The sequence below is a fragment of the Cavia porcellus genome, unplaced genomic scaffold (assembly GCF_034190915.1).
Source record: "Cavia porcellus strain 051 isolate PalLab524CR breed Dunkin Hartley unplaced genomic scaffold, mCavPor4.1 scaffold_17, whole genome shotgun sequence".
Lineage (NCBI taxonomy): Eukaryota > Metazoa > Chordata > Mammalia > Rodentia > Caviidae > Cavia > Cavia porcellus.
In genome coordinates, this window is record NW_026947500.1 from 63338145 (window position 1) to 63355748 (window position 17604).

At 48.2% G+C, this 17604-nt stretch overlaps 1 protein-coding gene across 3 annotated transcripts in view; it reads left to right on the top strand.

Moving 5' to 3' along the window:
* The window catches only part of Insr (insulin receptor), a 126987-nt gene that overhangs the window by 65187 nt on the left and 44196 nt on the right, over positions 1–17604 (top strand). For all 3 annotated transcript variants that reach the window (XR_001200937.3, XM_005003065.4, XM_003468370.5), the window contains exon 3: positions 13106–13427. Coding sequence is in view for 2 of the 3 variants with exons in the window: in XM_005003065.4 (XP_005003122.1) it covers positions 13106–13427 (322 nt within the window). In the remaining variant the exon portion in view is untranslated. The remainder of the gene's footprint in view (positions 1–13105; positions 13428–17604) is intronic.

Sequence of the window (17604 nt, forward strand, 5' to 3'; positions counted from 1 at the left end):
TCTGAATCCTGTGGGATCTCGGAGAGCAGGGGTGGTCCGGGTCATTCCAGCTTTGTGTGCCCGGCCTGGGACCACTGGCCACAGAACCAGGATATATTTGCATTTGCTGAACTTAATACTGTGCAGTATTACAACAGATGTCTGAGATCAATGGCCAGTCCAGGTTACCAGAAAGGCCAAGGCTGCGTCTTGTGTGTGGACAGTTTGGGAGGGACTCAGAAAAGCGAGGATATTTGCTTTCCCCAAGGATGCATTAAGTGTGAAAGGAAGCTGCTGTTGCCTGGTGCATGCTTGAAATGTGGTCCCCTGATCTAGCCATCCAGTTCCCCCTTCCCTATGGGGGCAGGAAATTGTTAGCAGGATTCCCAGGAGCAAGCAAGTGTGAGAGATAAGGTACCTGGAACTCTTGCTGCAATGGGGAGGGCACTTTTGAAAATCTTGGGCCTGGTTGAGGACTCAACGTTATGCTGGGCATGGCTCCTTGCAGCATTCCATTTCATCGGATGCTCAGAGGAGCCCAAGAAACATCTGTGCACATGGGGAGACCGAGGTACAGAGTACAGGTTCTTAGGACCAGGAAGTGCTTCTCATGACCCGGAAGTGGATACGCGGTCTGCTCCACACCCAGGTCTCCTTGTCTCCATCTTCTCTGGAATCTGTGCTGGTCACTGAATCTGTGGTTTTCAGATCTGATAAAAGCTTGAAAAGAGCTGATTGGGATCGTGTTTAATTTCTCTGAGTGCATCTTCCTTCCTCTCCCGGCTGCGGGGGGGGGGGGGGGACCGGGAAGTGTGGCTGGCTGACTGTCAGCCTGTCTGGTAGCTTGATTGTGTGGCAGAGATGTGGAGCAAGGTGGGCCGGAGGAGGCAGAAGGAAAACCAGACTCAGGAGGCAGTACTGGCTTTTCTCTCTGTGACTGTTGCATATAAGAAAGTAACACTTGGGCTCCCAGGAAATTAAACTCCTGCCAAGGAAATTAACAAGGCCATCCTCACAATTTGTAACTTAAGTATTCTTGGGCTCCCAGTGCCTGATTCTGTCTCCCCTGCTGGGAACCTTGCCTGTGGCAATCACTGCTTTGTGTCTGGAGCTGAGGCTGATGCCTGTGGCGTGGTAGGAGCTCACACCAGTAGGTCAGAGGACCTTGATGATGGCTGGAGAGCAACGCAGCCTTTTATGCTGCCTAGCAGACTTAATGAAGAATCCAAGGATGCAGTGCAATAGGTTGGTCCAGCAAGGTAGACCAGTTGTCTGTAAAGCTGGAAAAACTTTCCACGTACAAGTAAACACAGACAGGAGAGTGGGGATGTGGACGTTGGTGATACCTTTTGGGGACACAGAATTTTCCCGCAGTGTGTATTGGAGAAGCCTTTATACCGACCAGCTTTCGTCCCATCAGGTGACTCAGTCTGGGTGCCCAAATGCTTTTCATCTTTCTGAGATGATCTCCAGGGCCCAGGCTGATGGGGAAACATCTGTGAGGCTGTATCTCCCTTTCTGTGTTTTCTCTGCAGGTGCACTGGGGCCCTCAGGGTGTTAACAGAGATGGAGCCAGGCCTATGGGCTGCTTGCTCAGGTAGACAGAGAGCTGGGGTGTGGATCTCAATAGCCAGGGTCATCCATGGAACCAGAGGCAAAGGGAAAAAACACTTGCTTCCTGATAACAGCGCCCAAAATGTACACAGTGCTGCAGGGAACAAGACCGAGACCCGGCCCTGACGTGTAGATAACACGGAGCCCCTTTTCTTTTCCCATGAAAATCAGTCTTTAGGAACTAGCCCATCTGGACACCACCTGAGAAGTTGGCTCTGTTTTGTCACCTGGCATATCTTTGCAATGGGTGTATTTTCATGGTGACTTGTGATTCTTTGCTTCGCCGTCTCTCTGCAGATATTCAGTACATTCGGATGTTTCTTTTTGTCTTTAATGGTTGAGGCAATTTTCTGTCCCTGTCCCTAAATTCTGTTAGCTGGTGGCAGCCCCTTCTCCAGGCAAACTGGAATCTGGTCTTTGGCACACGTCTACTGCTACCCTGTGGAGATCACTGAAAAGCCACCGATCACGGGAGCAGAGTCCCCCAGCAACCATCCTTGCAATTCAGACCTCTCAGAGTTCCCAAATTGAAATTCTATCTCTTCCATTTCCACTTTCTTGTTCCCACACAGGCTGTGGTCCTTTCTCTCCTTCCCACCATTAGAGAACTGCCATGCTGAATTCCAAAAGTGAAGCAGAAGACTGACTTGAGGGTAAACACGAACAGAGACAGATAAGCAAAGAATTCAAGGGACAAGCCATTATCAGGGAGAACAGGGAAATATCTGCTCTGTCTGAAGGAAAGAATCACACTTCGGAGAGAATCTGTCTGAAATGCAAAAGGAGAAACTCCAGACCAGACTCTAAAACTGCCTTGATTCTGTAAACAAAACTTAACTTAGGCAGTGAGGGGTTTGGATAGTAGGTTAGTAAGATCTTGATAACAAATATAGGCTGAACTTTGCACTTTGCAAGCAACACCTATTTTAAAGTGTTTTAGGAATATTTAGCAAAATTAATCGTCTGCTAAATCTAAGAAAAAACCAACCAACCAAACAAACAAAAAACAAAAAACCACACATTCCAAAAAACTGACATTATTGCACTGGGCTCTAAATTGTGGCTGCTTGTATGCATAATTGGAAACTAATTTTTTCAAAAATTTTACTTTAAAGAGAATAAAACTAAACACAATGAAATGGAATAAAGCCAATCAAAACAAGCAATGAAAGTGATGTTGGACTTCAGAACAAGATAATAGGAAACCAACAATGGTTACCATAATGCCTCTTGTTATCTTCAAAAGGAAATTAATTTTTAAAGACGTAACCAAACAAGCATACAAGACAGACCCCCAGTACTTGATCATTTAAAATAACAACAGTGATTTGAAAGCTTTGAACTTGGATCATGGTGAATCTTAATATTGTAAGTATAGACTTTTTTTTTCTTTTTTGAGACAAAGTCTTGTTATGGTAGACAGGCTGGCCTTGAATTTCACTTTGTAGCCCAGGTTGACCTCGAACTCACAGTGATCCTCCTGTCTCAGCCTACTGAGTGCTTGGATCACAGGCTGGCACCACTATCCCTGGCTAAGTATAGACTATTTGAAGAAAAGGTGTGGATGTGGATATAGATGTAGAGCTTTTCAGTGACTGCAGAAATGACAAAAATGAGACAATGAATAATGAACCGAGGAAGGAGACAGCATATTAGCAGGAATGAACTGATGGGAAAACAAACGGAACTGATTCATTTAAGAGTTGGATCTTTTAGGGTTGGGCTGCTCTGAAGGGCTGCTCCTAGCCAAGTGAAAGTTTAATTAAAAATTCATCTTCTTTGTCGTACTAGCACTTGGTTACCACTTCAATTTTGTGTATGAACCACACACACAGAGTTTTTCTGTCACTGTACCAATTTTATTGGGTGATGAGTCAATGAAATTGTGTAAGAAAAAGGAAAGCACAAATTATATGTGTACAATTTAATTTAAATATATAAACAAACAAAAACAGATGTAACTTAAAATCTAAAACACATAAGGGTAGTTTTGCTAATATTTTGGAAATATTATGAAAGTAACTTCACTGACTTAGTAACTGACTTAAATGCTAATTTTATTTAGATTGTTTTCCATTAGGGGAAACCAGGCCTCTGACGTTTTCTCTGAGAATAGTTCTGCCTGTGTCTCATACATTCTATTTCTTATTATCCTTGATTTCTAAATAGCCTACAGGAGAGATATTGAATACACCTACCAGGCATGGTGGTGTGTGCCCGTAACTCGAGCACTCTGGGAGACTGAGGCAGGGGACTGCAAGTTAGGAAGACTCCAGCCTGTGGAATTTAGCGCAACTCTTTCAAAATTAAAAAAAGGAAGGGGGAAAAGCGAAAATAAGCAAATGAGAAACAAAATAAGACAACAACAAAACTCAACCCTTCTCCCCAAAGCTACCATTATAATTAGTGGTCTAAAATGTCTACTATATACATCAGTGAGGAAAGCTTCAAAATGTGCAAAGCGAACAGGGTTTTTGAGTGTTTCTGAGCAGGCCTGGGCGGCGTGGGCTGTGACTTGGCGCGTGCGACCTGTGATTCTTGGCCGCGGTCCTGACCTCTGTCCACCCCTAACCTGGCCTGTCCAAAGTCAGCCCGCCTCACGTGTCCGTCCTATGAGACGACGAGGCGTGGGCAGAGCCAGGGTGGACTCTGGCGTCCTCCAGCTGGTAGGTGCTGACAGCTCCGCCTCCTCCCTGGCCCCTGCCCTGGCCCCTGCCTGGGCTCTACTCACCCACTCGCTGGAGGGGCAGCCAGCGCCCATCTGAGCGTGAGATCCAGAGGGCGGCCTACCACTCGGGTGGCCCACGTCCCTGGCTTCTCCCCTGTCCTCTCTGGCTCGGGCTCCTGTTTCCTCGGCTGTACTTTGCCCTTTATCTTCTCTGACGTTTCCAGGCCCCCGAACGCTGCCCCATGATTCAGGGTGGCACGCACTGTACCCCTCCTGCCTGCCAGGGGAGACTGCAGACCAGTCCCCTCGTCCCCCTGGTTTTGGTTCTGTTTTTTCTGTTACATTCCTCCTGCACCTCCTGGGCGCATGGCTCCAAGGTGAAATAGGCAAAAATAAATGAAGTTCTTCCTTTTTTTTTGGGGGGGGGTCCTCTCTTTTTTGTGCATCTCTGCAGGGGAGCGACAGGGTTCAGGTTTACATTCCGCGCTCCGCTTGGGGTGCGCCTTGGTGGGGAGCAGCGCAGGCAGTCATGGGGCTGCCCTGGGCACAGCCTCTGCCCGGCTGGCCGAGCTCCCGCTGAGCCAGCAGTCCTGCCAAAACTGCCATTCCTAGGGTTGTTTGGATAACACTAACATCTTTAAAAAGTTCTTTAAAAAATCCTGTATATTGATGTACTACCAGCAGGTATTAATAAGATATTAAGAAACACTCTTCTATGAGAAAAAAGGATAATGTAACAAAATAATTAGAGAGTAACTTTAGTTTATACACTGTGTATCCTAATCTTTAAAAGAACGGTCAGAATGTTACACTGCAAGTCAGACACAAAAAGGTTCTCTTACAAAGAAGAAACAAACAGACAAAAGCACAACACTTTCTCTTTGATGGACTAAGAGAAAATAGCAGTGTAAATCAAACAAATTAGCATATATATTAAAATATTGTGAAACATGGAACTTGGGGGATTATTTGGACTTTTCCATAAGATATGTTTTCTCATGTAAGAAATCTTAACGGTACGGAACAACACATACTGCAGACGGAATAGTGGGTTTTAAAAGCTCCATGGGACGGAGCCCAGGCCTTGGTGCAATAGGGTAATGCTATACCACTGCGCTACATCGCCACTTTTTTATTTTGTAATTTTTAAATTTTTTAATTTTTTTATTTTGAGGCAGTCTGGCTTAGGTGCCCAGAATTGGGTGACTCAACTTGAGATTCCCCTGCCTCGGCATCTTGAGTGGGTAGGATTACAGGGGTGCCCAGCACTCGGACAGAATATACACTGTGAAGTGTATTTATGAATGACGGTGAAGGGGTTGCTCTACCATAGGGCCCATGCGCTGCCTGAGTTTACCACAATTGCAAATCCTCCTTCAATGCATGAGTTCGTTGTCTTCAAATGCACGGAGGACCCCGGCCCGAGGGCACCCCAAAATACCCAAGCTGTGCATTTCCAGCTCATGTGTATGAGCCTCGCTTCCCGGGCGCATGACGCGTGCAAACGTCCGCGTGCTCCGTGCGGCCTTCGAATTCTGGCCCAGCTGCACCGCGGGCGAGACTCGGCTGAACCCCGCAGGGCGCCCCTGCCTAGCTCGGCAGCGCTGCGCGCGCCCGGCCCGCGGAGCCTCGCGCCCGGGGCGGGGCCAGCGCTCTGCACCTCGCCCGCCCATTGGCTGAGGGCGAGGGCGGCGCCGCGGCCGCCGCTACCACCCGGCCTGGATTCTAGGGAGCGGAGCGCGTCCGGAGCTTTGCAGGGAGCAGCTCCCCGGGCTGGCAGGGGCGGGGCCTCATTGGGGCGCGCGCGCGCGCGCGCCCACACGAGCACAAGGGACACACGCGCATACAGTCACTCACTGACTGGCCAATCCCCGGCGTGCCCTAGAGGGGAGGGTCCCTGGGCCCACCCCACCGCAGCATATTTCTCCCAACAGCCGAGCAGCTGCAGTACAAAGGCGCCCGCGCGCGGGGCTTGGGTGCTCGGGAAGGAAACGGGGTGCCCCCTGCTTCCAGCGCAGGCTTCGCGCAGTCCTGTTGCTGACCCTCCCGAATGTCAAAAGTCCAGACCTTGCCTCTCACTCCAGGAAATCATTTTGTATGTGTGCGTGCGTGTGTGTGTGTGTGTGTGTGTGTGTGTGTGTGTGTGTGTATGTACGTGGCTCTGGGGATTTGAACCCCTTAGGTCAGTGTCCGAGGCCCTGCGCAGGAGAAGGAGCCTGGCTTGGAAACAAAGTGTCTTTAAGGAGTCTGTTAAAATCTCGCACAGGGAGAGCTCAGGGCCCCAGCAGTGAGTGTGCCCGCTGGCCCATGATGCAACTGTTCCGTTTAGAAATTTCTGGAAAGCAGTAATTTCTGCAATAGTAAATTTTTGAGTGTTTTTTTTTTTTTTTTGACAGTAGGCTTTGGAAAAAAATGCAACACAATGTAACTACGTGTATCGTGTTATAGAAACAGTGTAATGACTTTCATGTTTTGTTTGGCTTGTTCCAATTTCTCAAAAAAAATCTGACTTAAAAAAAAAGGTCAAAAACGGCCTGTTTCTGTGTACACCTAGCCTATGTTTTTCTCTCCGTCTACTCTAGCATTTAACATGCTTTGAACAAAGGGGCCACTCTTTGGTCGACGTTTCAAGCTTATAGAAAAACTGCAAGAGTTGTATTCGGATTCACTGATTCTTTACATTGTATCTGATTCATTTTATTTCTGAAATGTTTTCAATGCAACACATGAAATGCATTTTTCTGAGGCCGTTAAGAGAGTGTGGAAATTGTGGTGCCCTTAATCCCCCACTGGGTTTCTCCCTTACACAATCACAGTACACTACAGGAAAGCAACATGGATACAGTGTCTTCACCCAGGCTCCTGTAGGTTTCCTCAGTCTGCCCTGACAGTGTCCCTTGATGATAATGTGTATTTTTTTCCCCTGGTCTGAGTTTCAGTCTGGGCCCAAGCTCAGCATTGCGCAGCTGTGTCCCTTAACTTTTTTAGTTGGCACGATTTCTCAGTTTCCTGTGTCTCTCACAACGTTGATATTTTTGTAGAGCACAGGCCGGTTATTTTAAGGGAATGGTTGCATTAGTAAACTTCCAAAAGAAAACTTCGCAAATACCACTCCTTTCTCAGCCCTGGCACCTGCAGGCATAGGCTGGTTACCCTGCCTTGCTGTTCTGGTTGAACTCTTTCTGAGTGGGATCTCGAAGAAGAAATGTATGTTACTGCCTAGTGAGGCACACGACATGCCTTTACCTGAAGATTTACACCTCAGTTTCCTTCCACTCTGATGTTTTTTACTTTCCTTTCCCTTTCTTACCTCACCCCCCACCCCCGCAGAAAGGGAGCTGGTAGATATGTGCCCTTGCTGGGCAGAGTTTCTCCAGGTAGGAGCAGTCTTTCTGAATCTCCTCTTTCGGATGACCATCCAGTATCACAGCAGGTTTCCTGTCTTCCACAAGTGACCGTGACGATTCCTGGCATTGATACGTATTTATTGATTGGAAAAAAAATTAAAAATTTATCCAAGGGTTCACAAAAGACAAAGCTATTGTTTACATATTCAGTACTCCCGAGCTCCTGCGTTGTAATGAAACAGAAAATAACTTTAGAAGAACTTTCCAAAAGCTTCTGATTTCTGTTATGTATCTTTTCTCCCTTTTGGAGCATTAGGGATAGATGCTAGGCAAGTACTCAGTCACCATTCCTGTGCAGTTATTAATGGAATACTTGGGGTGATGTGGTATCACTGTAGTTTAAAAAAATTGGTCACATTCCTGTGTTCCTTCACAATGGTGCATGTTGCTTTTATCTTTTTCTAGTTAAGTCACTTTTTGTTCATTTATTTGGTTTTGAGACAGGTTCTCACAGTGTAGTTCATGTAGGTCTTGAACTCACTATGTAGACCAGGCTTGTCCTTGAACCCATGTCAATCCTCCTGCCTCAGCCTCCTGAGTGCTGGGATTACACATGTGTGCCAGCTTGCGTGGCTGGTTAGATCCTTTTGGAGTGTTATGTATAGCCAAATTCAGCCTTTTTGCTGTAAAGTTCTGTGATCGTTCTCGTTTATTTTTAATAGGCACACAGAAGCATACAAATTGTATGTGTCGCTCATTGATTGCATACTTTAGAATGCTTTGATACACAGGTGTCTGGTGTAATGTTTAAAATCAGGGCAAACCTATCTATCTTGGTCCTAGGGCCAGGGCTGTAGCTCAAGGTAGAATCCTTGTCTAATACATGTGCAGCCCTTCATGTGGTCTCTGCCCTGCCAAATGGACATTTTAACAAAGACCTCCCTATCCCCCCACATCATCATCTCACTGTCCCTTTTAATAGCTTTCAGAGTTGTCTGGCCTGCTGCCCCCATCTGCGATTGTCCTACAGGGCCCTCACACCCCAGCCTCTCGCTCCTGTCTGATTACCGTTTATACCTGTGATCCACCTGACCGTAGCCCTGCGTCCCTGCCGAGTCCTTGCCTTCCATTCCCCCCAGTGCTGAGATCAGGAGAGATGCAGTCATGGGACCTTGAGCACAAGCACTGTGGGTGTTAGCGTGCAGATTCCCCAAAAAACTAAAACTGGAAATTCCATACCACCCAGCTCTTCCCCTTTTAGATCTATATATGGACCCCCCACCCGTGCAGTTCCAGCGTCTCTGTTCCCATCTCTGTTCCCATTCTTGCTTGGCCTTTTCCAGGGGGCCCTGGGAATGCACTCAGACAGGGCCGAGTAAGACTGAAGCACCTCACAGCCGGCTTTGTTTGCAGGTGCTGGATGATTTCCCTTCTCATTGTCTAGGCTGGACTCGTAGGTGCTTGGAGAATTATTGTTGCTTTTTTTTTTTTTTTTAACTGCAGCTTCCTGGAGCCTTTTTATGAATGAAAAGCCTCCTTGCAGATGCTGCGGCTGCCCCTGCTCAGGAAACAGGCCCTTCCTCCCCTCTCAAGTGCCCTGCCAGCACGCCGGTCCTGGGGGAGGGGGCCCAGGCTGATGCTCTGCCTCGGGGTCTGTTTCCTCCAGATGAGTCCAGTGCTGGGGTGGGCCAGTCGGATCAGCCCTAGTGAAGGTGACACCGAGGGCCTGGGGACCGTACTGCCCACCGCGGGGTGCAGAATACCTGTGGTAAATGCGTCCTTAACTGAATGGGGACACTTTCCCTTGTTATTTCCTAAGTACTGTGCTGTAACAGCTATTGACTTAGCACGGGTGAGTGCTAGGTGTTACAGTTCCTCTAGAGGTGCTATTGACTTAGCATGGGTGAGTGCTAGGTGTTACAGTTCCTCTAGAGGTGCTTTAAAGTCTGGAGGGAGAGCCAATAGGTTCTACACAAATTTCACAAAAAGACTTGAACATTTGTCAGTTTTGGCATCTTTAGGGGTTCTTGGGATTAATCCCCTATCAATGTCAAGGGAAGATCGTGATAATAATTCTAATGCAATGGTGATGACGATGATGATGGAACCAGGAGCTGACTTTTATCAAGCGTCAAAACAAGTCTATCAAACGGGTGGTGCCTTGGCCATATCACCCCGTTTACTTCCTGCAGCAACCTTAAAAATCACATCATGAGGAATCTTCTTCTTATGCCATTTTACAGGCAAGAAGAACAAGGCTACTGTCAGTTTTTTCCAAATGAATCTTTTCCAACTCTGGTGCTACACAGTCACTGAACACCAGGGATGCTAAGCTCTACCCTCAACCTTTCTACTGTTTGGTTTTGAAGTGGGGTCTTGCCGGGTTGCCCAGGCTGGCCTGCGACTCTTGATCCCCTTGCTCAGTCCTCCTCCCAGTTGCTGGGCTCAGGGGTGTGCAGCCCCACACCCTGCTCTGTGTGCAGAAATCTTTGTGGTGTGCTTGTTAGGCAGCAGACACCATCTCTAACGCTCAGTGCATCTGGCTTCGGTCAGTTGTCCTCAATTTTTGTGACTCTGGGGACCAGTTTTTTTGGAAGGCAGTTTTTCCACAGGTTGGTGGGGTGGTGGGAAAGGGTGCTGTGGGGTGATAAATGCTATTTTCCCCTCTTCCTGCTGAATATTCAGATTAAGTAGGCATCTGGTGCATGCTCTGTGGACCTTAAAAACCTTTCACAGAAATCTGTGAGTCTCTGTCCTTCTGTCCCATCCTGCTCCTGTCAGAGCTGCTTAATTCTCTTTAGCTTGGGTGAAGAAGCAGCATACGTATCAATGCAGACACGCTCAATAATTGGGGTGTGATTTTCCAGGCTCAGAGTGGTTTGTGGAGGTCCCACAGCTGAAAGTTCTTGGATGAATTCTTGAGCCATTGTCTGAGAGTGGAGGAGCAGTGTGGGGAAGACCCCACGCCATAGGACTCTCCTCTAGATGAAAAGACCCAAGACAACTGTTCTAGAGTGATAAATGGTAGAAGGAAACTTTAAGAAGATAACATGCTAGGATGTGGTTTGAGGAGTGGCAACTTCCTTTGTGGAGCAAGCAGTGGTCTTTGTCAGGAGTCGGGTGAAATCCAAAGGGTGAGAGGAACTGTGAAGAGGCATTATATAGCGTGCTCTAGCCAGTGAGAATAGCAGGTGCAAAGGCCCTGTAGCAGGACTGAGCCTGCATATGTAGCATACAGGAGGGAGCCCATGACTGTCGTTGCCTGGGCCCAGGAGAGCACTTGGTGGTATCAGTGGGGCCTGGAGCCCTCAGGACACGTGGGCTTTTGGCTTTTCCTCTAAGCCTCCATGGTCCCCTGAAATTGAAATTAAAGTCAACTAAAATGAAACAGAAGTTTGGTTCCTCAGGAGAAACTGGAAGTTTTGGGGGCTGTTGGTGGGGATGTAAGATAGCTCAGCCACTGTGGAGAACAGCACAAAATTTAGAGAGTCATCAGGAAGTTAATGAAGCTCAGGCTGATGGTATGGCTCATTGCTAGTCACATACTTAGCATTTGTAAGACCCTGCGTTTCATCTGTGGTGCTGAAAAACTTAATGTGCAATTCAACAGTTCAGTTTCTGGGTAGGTAGATAGAAGAGCTGAAATCAGGGATTTGAAGAGACCGTTAGATGCCACATGGCAGCGCTATTCACAGTAGCCAAAAGGCAGAAGCAACCCCAGGTGTCCACGCGCAGATGAATGGTTAAACAAAAATGGGTCACCCACAGAATGGAATACAATTCAGCCATGATAAAAGGAAGCCACGCCATGGATGGGCCTTGAGGACTAATGCTCAGAGTAAGATGCCATCCAGATCAGACTCCTAGGCAGTCTCTGGAGTGCCCAGACCACAGAGACGGGAAGGAGATGGTGGGTGCCAGGGAGGGATGGGAGTTGGTCAGGGGGCCAGAGGTGCAGCTCGGGCAGATGTGGAAATTCTGGAGGTGGATGTGAAGGGTTGTTGCACAACACCAGTACTTAATACCCTTGAACTGCGTGATTCAAAATAGTCAAGACACAGCTCTTGTGTGCTGTGTGTATTTTACCACAATTTAAAAGTAAAGTTTGATTTCTCAGTTGTGCTAACCACATTTCAGCTGCTGCAGGGTGAGGGGGGGCATGGCCTCTGTGATGGACGGCACAGATGGACAATGCTTCTGACCACACAGGAAGCTCAAGAGGTTGGAGCTGCTCAGAGGTGCAGGGCTGCCTCTGTTCCTTGGGTGTTGCCCGTGGAATCTGCTTGGTGTTGGGAAACTTTGTTATGAGAATCAGAGAGCCCAGGGCTGCTTTTATCCTTGCAGGATTTGGATAGAACACAGGGCTTTTAAGCTACACCTCCCTCACCCCCACTCCCCTTTTTAAAACCTAGAAACAAAGTCTTGCTCTGTGACTAAATTGCTCAGACTGGGCTGGAGAGTGTGGTCCTCCTGCCTCAGCCTCCCCGAGGGCTGGGATTAGAAGTGTGCGTCACCATGCCTAGGACAGGAAGTGTGGAAAGGAAGCATCTTTGAGATCATGGCTGGGGGGTGGTGGTGGTCTGACCTCGTCCAGGCTGTCTACCCACTTAGGAGTTTGTCAAAAGCCTGGGAAGGAGAATGAGGTGAGGTGCACAGGACCCATAGATGCCAAGAGACTGCCAGGGAGAGGAAATCAGGAAGGGACGAGTTGTGGTGGGGACAGGGGCATGTGTACCAGTGGTGGAGGAAGCCAGAGTCCAGGCCTGCCTTGTCCAGTGGACAAACTCAGTGGCTGAGAGTGTCCCTGCAGCCAAAAGGCTCTGCCGTCACCTGTGGGACACCTCCTTCTGGGTCACCATCTTTTTTTCTCTCACAGTGCTAAGGATGGAGCCCAGTGCTTGCAAATGCTAGGGAAGCTCATCCCTTAGCTCTTTTTTTTCTTTTTAAAATAAATTTTATTTTGTGTTTTTTAAAATTTGTAGACAGTCTCCCAACCTTGCCTGGGCTGCCTTTGATCTCCTTATCTTCCTCCTTGAGCCTCCAGAGCAGCTGGAATGGCAGGTGCCCTGGCAGTGTCCTAGTATGTGCTCCTTGGAGGTTGCTTGCTACATTGTAGCTGCAGTCCATATAGATTGTATCTGCGCTGGGAAGTACCATTTCACAGTGTGCTACTGTGTAGCTGTCTGCCAACTGTCTGTTCACCAGCTTCCTTGCCCTGGGGTAGCCTGGAATCACCATGGTAACGGGCAGATGCTCTAAGTGAGGGCCTCCCTGCCCCGGCCCTTGGGTACCGGCTCTGTTTCCCCCAGCCCAGCGCCAGCCTGGGGGCTCCTGTGAGTAAACAGACGTGTGTGGCCGGTGGCAAGTGCTGGAGAAATGTGGCTGCTGTTACTGTTATTATTTTGCTTGGCTTCCAGTCCCCCATTGAGGATTGCTGCATGTGTGGACAGAAATTGGGCAAAGCCCTTGACCAGCTGTGTTGTCTTCCCCTCTCCAGTCTGCCCGACCGCCTGTAAGTCCCACGGCTGTACCGCTGAAGGTCTCTGCTGTCACAGCGAGTGCCTGGGCAACTGTACGGAGCCCGACGACCCCACCAAGTGCGTGGCCTGCCGCAACTTCTACCTGGATGGCAGGTGTGTGGCGACCTGCCCGCCACCCTACTACCACTTCCAGGACTGGCGCTGCGTGAACTTCAGCTTTTGCCAGGACCTGCACAATAAATGCAAGAACTCTCGCAGGCAGGGCTGCCACCAGTACGTCATCCACAACGACAGGTGCATCCCCGAGTGTCCCTCTGGATACACGATGAATTCCAGCAAGTGAGTCTGGGTGCAAGTGTGGGGAGGGAGGGGGTGGGTGAGGGGAAGGGGAAGGGAAGAGGAGGGGAGGGGAGAGGAGGGTTGGCATGGACGGGGAACGACGTGAACGATGGTTAAAACTAGTGATGGTGGTTTACCTGGTGCAGCTGCACCTCTGGCCGTGGTGGCCCCCACCTGTCACTCCAGCTGCTTGGGCAGCTGAGGCAGGCAGATCATGAGTTTGAGGGTGGGCTAGGCAACTTGGTTTCACCAAATAAAATAGAGAGGGCTTGGGTGTAGGCAGATACTAGAGCGTTTGCCTAGCATGTGTGAGGCCTGGGGTCCGTTCCCAGAACTGCAAATAGATAAATAAATGCTGTGCGCAAAGCCAGAGTTAATTGGCTGTGAAGGAGATTGCTGTCGCGGGCAGGATGCTCCGACTGGTGTTAGGCTTGCGTCTCTCTGATGCCACACACCCCTCTCTCCCTGTTTTGGTTCTGAGCTTTGATGCAGAGGTTGACAATCTTTTTTTCCTCAAAAGAAGCACATAGTAAATATTTGTAGTGTCTTTTCATTACATATCTAAGCTTGCTAGGCATTGCTTCAGATCTGAAAATGTAAAGATAGAAGCCCTTTATCTTCCCGGGAGTCCCTGGTATCCTTAGGGATAGACAGGCCTCATTGTTTACTGTGTTACTGTATCATTATATTGTTAAACTGTTACATTGTTGCGTTTGGTGGCATGTGCTATAATCCCAGCACTGAGGAGGCTGAGGCGGGAGTATTGCTAAGAGGTCAAGGCCAGCCAAAAATACTGAAATCCAACGTAGCTTAGGTTCCTCTCATCTCCTCCAGCTGAAGGTGGGATATATGATGGGTTCACCCAGGAGCACTGGGTCAAGGAAATGGAGAATCACTCCTGGAATATTTCTAGGCTTTTGCCATTCTTTGAGAGCCCAGCCATTAAACCATTTCCTACAATTTGGGTGAGAAGTGGCAGCATTTTCTCTCCTTGGCCGTGGATCAAATTTCGTCACATATCTAGACATTTTGTTAGCTTCCTAGATGAGGTATTTCAGCGTCTGGGGTTGTGACCAAGGTTAAAAAAACATGTTTCCTTGTTTTTTTTTAATGTGTGGAGGGTTAAAAAAAACATTCAGCACCACAAAACAACACAGAAAACAAATCAGAAACAGACGCCCATCGGGAGGCCTTGAGCGGCCTGCTTACGTAAAAAATCTTCCTCTTCAGAATTGAGAATTAGCCAAGCGAGAGTGTTCTGGTGGGGAATTTTTATTTTCTGAGGTGGAGAGAGGGTTGGAAGGAAAACAGTTTTTATTTTGGTTCTCAGGAACCTCTTTTGGGTGTTCGTGGAACCTGAAAGTACAGTGTGTTTTGTTTTACTCATTTTTGATTTAGAAAACAAATCAAAAACATCAAATGCCTGTGCTGACCAAAATTAGTTCCCCATCAATCACCTTTGTATGCTGAATGGAACCGTTTTTTTTTTTTTTTAGGGTAACGTTGGGAAAATGGCTGTCACCCTTTGGGTTGTTTCTGCCCCCCACCCGCTTAAAAAAAGAATTAGTGGCTTCTGGGGAGATGTTTATTTGAAAGGCATTGACTTTCAATAAAGGGCATTTTCCACTCCCATAAATAAGATCTAAGAAATACAGCCACTTTCTTTGATACTTGCTTTGATAACTGCGTTAAAACAAACTCCCACCTGCCTGGCAAGCAGGAGGTTGTGAGTTTGATTCCCTGTACCCAAACAAACAGCCCCCCCAATTCCTTAAGGAATACATCCATTGAGAGCTGGGTGTGGTGATGCAGGCCTGGAATCCCAGCATTTAGGGGGCTGAAACGGGAGAATCACCCCAAATTTGAGGCCAGCTTGGGATACACAGTGAGTCAGGACCAACCTCAGCTACACAGTGAGACTCAGAAGAGGGAAGAGGGAGGAAGAGAGAGAGGAGTGTGTGTGTTAGGGTTAGGGTTACATCCTTTAGTGCCAGTGTCTTGGTTACTTTTCTCTCATTGCTGGAACAAAATACCCAACTCCCAAAACGAAAGGTTTATTTAGCTCACTCTTTGTGGAGGTTTCAGTCTATAATCAAATCAGCTGGCTTCAAGGCAGGGTGGCATGGCACCAGGGCAACACATCAAGCAGCAGCCAGCAAAAGCAGCCAGAGCAAAAAGGGGAGAACAAACCTCTTTTTCTCCCTTATATTCTAAGCAGGCTCCCCACCACCACCTTGCCCAGAGCACCCAGGGCGTCCAGGGCAGGTGTAGCACTCACACCAATTCTGTGCTCTCCTCCTGCACAGGCTGAGGGTATTACAAAGTAAGAACCCGGCTCCCTGCTGAGACTCTTAGTTAAACTTCTGAACTTCTCAACTTGACACAATGTATCAACCATAACAGCTGGGAATCTTCCCTGAACAGAAGGCAAAGTGAGGGATCTCAATAATGATGCATGTGGTGGTATTTTACTTTATAAGTTTAAAAATATTAAGAAAATAATTTTACTTCTGAGGGTTGTATTTTATGGAAGGCTTTGTAGGATGGTCCCTTTAGCTAATGTGGTTTGATGCTGGTTAGAATCAGATGCTTCTCTTTTCTGTTCTATGTGCTTATCCTGGGCATAGTTCTGGTTACTTTGGGAGCAGAGTTCTGGGAACTCACACAGATGCCACCCACTGTGGTCACCTGAGGTCCTGGGTGGAATCCGTGGGTGCCCTTTCCTGACATAAGGTGGACCAGAGGTTTGAACTGTTTGTGGGCGCAGACACCAGCTGGGAAGACGGTGTCAAAAATCCTTGTATTTTTATTCTCACTCTCTCTCACTCCTTACAGTTCCCCTCAATCTCAGATCCCCCCACAACTCCACCTGCTGCCCATTACATCCGGCCCAGGTACCTGGCATGGTCTCTTTGCTTATCTTTCTGTTTCCATGCTAGACAGGCTGGCCAAAGGGGGCTTTTAAGAACCAGCAACATAATGTAAAGCCCATGCAAGTGCCCCTCGGGACACAAGGCAGATTCTACCTATCCTCCGAGCCTCTCCTGGTGGTCATTTCACTCACCCCCCAATTGCTGTGCCCACACAGGCTCATCCTCAGACTTTGCTAGGTTCATTCTCGGGCACATCCCTCCTTGTTAACTCTTTTCACAGCCTCCACCACTGGCTGATATTTTGAGTGTCACTTTACGTGTTTGTCCCTTGGCACAGTATGAACATTGGTGTATCAGTTAGCACCTACTGGGTAACAAGTTGCCCTGGTGCAGAATGGCACAAAACCGCACCCATGTATGAGCTCTGTGACTCTGTGGGTTGGCATGTGGTTCATCTGGCCAGGGCTGGTGTAGCAGTGGCTGGGCTGGTTAGGAGTAACCTCTCGTATTTCAGGTCGGCAGCCGGGGTCTGTTGCCATGAGGTTTTATTCACTCCAGATCTAAGAAGTGTGAGCCCCATATGTGAGTGCTGTTCAAGCTTCTACCTGCATCACACTTGCTAATAAATATCCTGTGTGTCTCAATGAGCCGTGTGGCCGAGCCTTGATTCAGCAGTTAGGGAAATAGCTATTATTTGTGAGAGAGGCCGGGAAGGAACTTCAGAGAATTTGTGACCGTTTGTAATCACAGAATAGATAATCTGTGCTTTTCCCTTGTGGGGACAGGCAACATGGACTAGGGACTGGGAAGGGCCAGAAAGTCAACATTTTTAGCTTTGAGAGCTGTGTGGTCCCCATGGCATAGGCTCAACTCTGACTTAGTGCAAAAGTGGGCTTAGCTGACGTACAGACCCACGGCGTCCTGAAGAGCTGTTCTTTGCAGAAGCAGGCAGTCAGTTGGGTTTGGGCCATGGGCTGTGCTTTGCTAACTAACTCTGAGCTTTGAGTATCGTCTGTCACGTAGGCCTGGACCCAGTTTGAGACCTCAAGCACTGGGTCACGATTCTCCTTCCAGCCCAGCTGTTCTGAGACCAGCTGGGTTGAGGCAGCATAATTCTGACCTCAATAATGTGGGGCTCTCTTCAGACTCCCCAAGAAGAAGACTCAGTCTGGGTGCACTCAGGATTCTGGCCAACTAACTATACATCTGAGGACTCCACGAGTGCTTTGAGTTTGGTCATTTATTAGAATGACTCAGGTCTATTATGTACTGGTCAGCTTTGCCAAATCTGAGCCAGAGTGCTG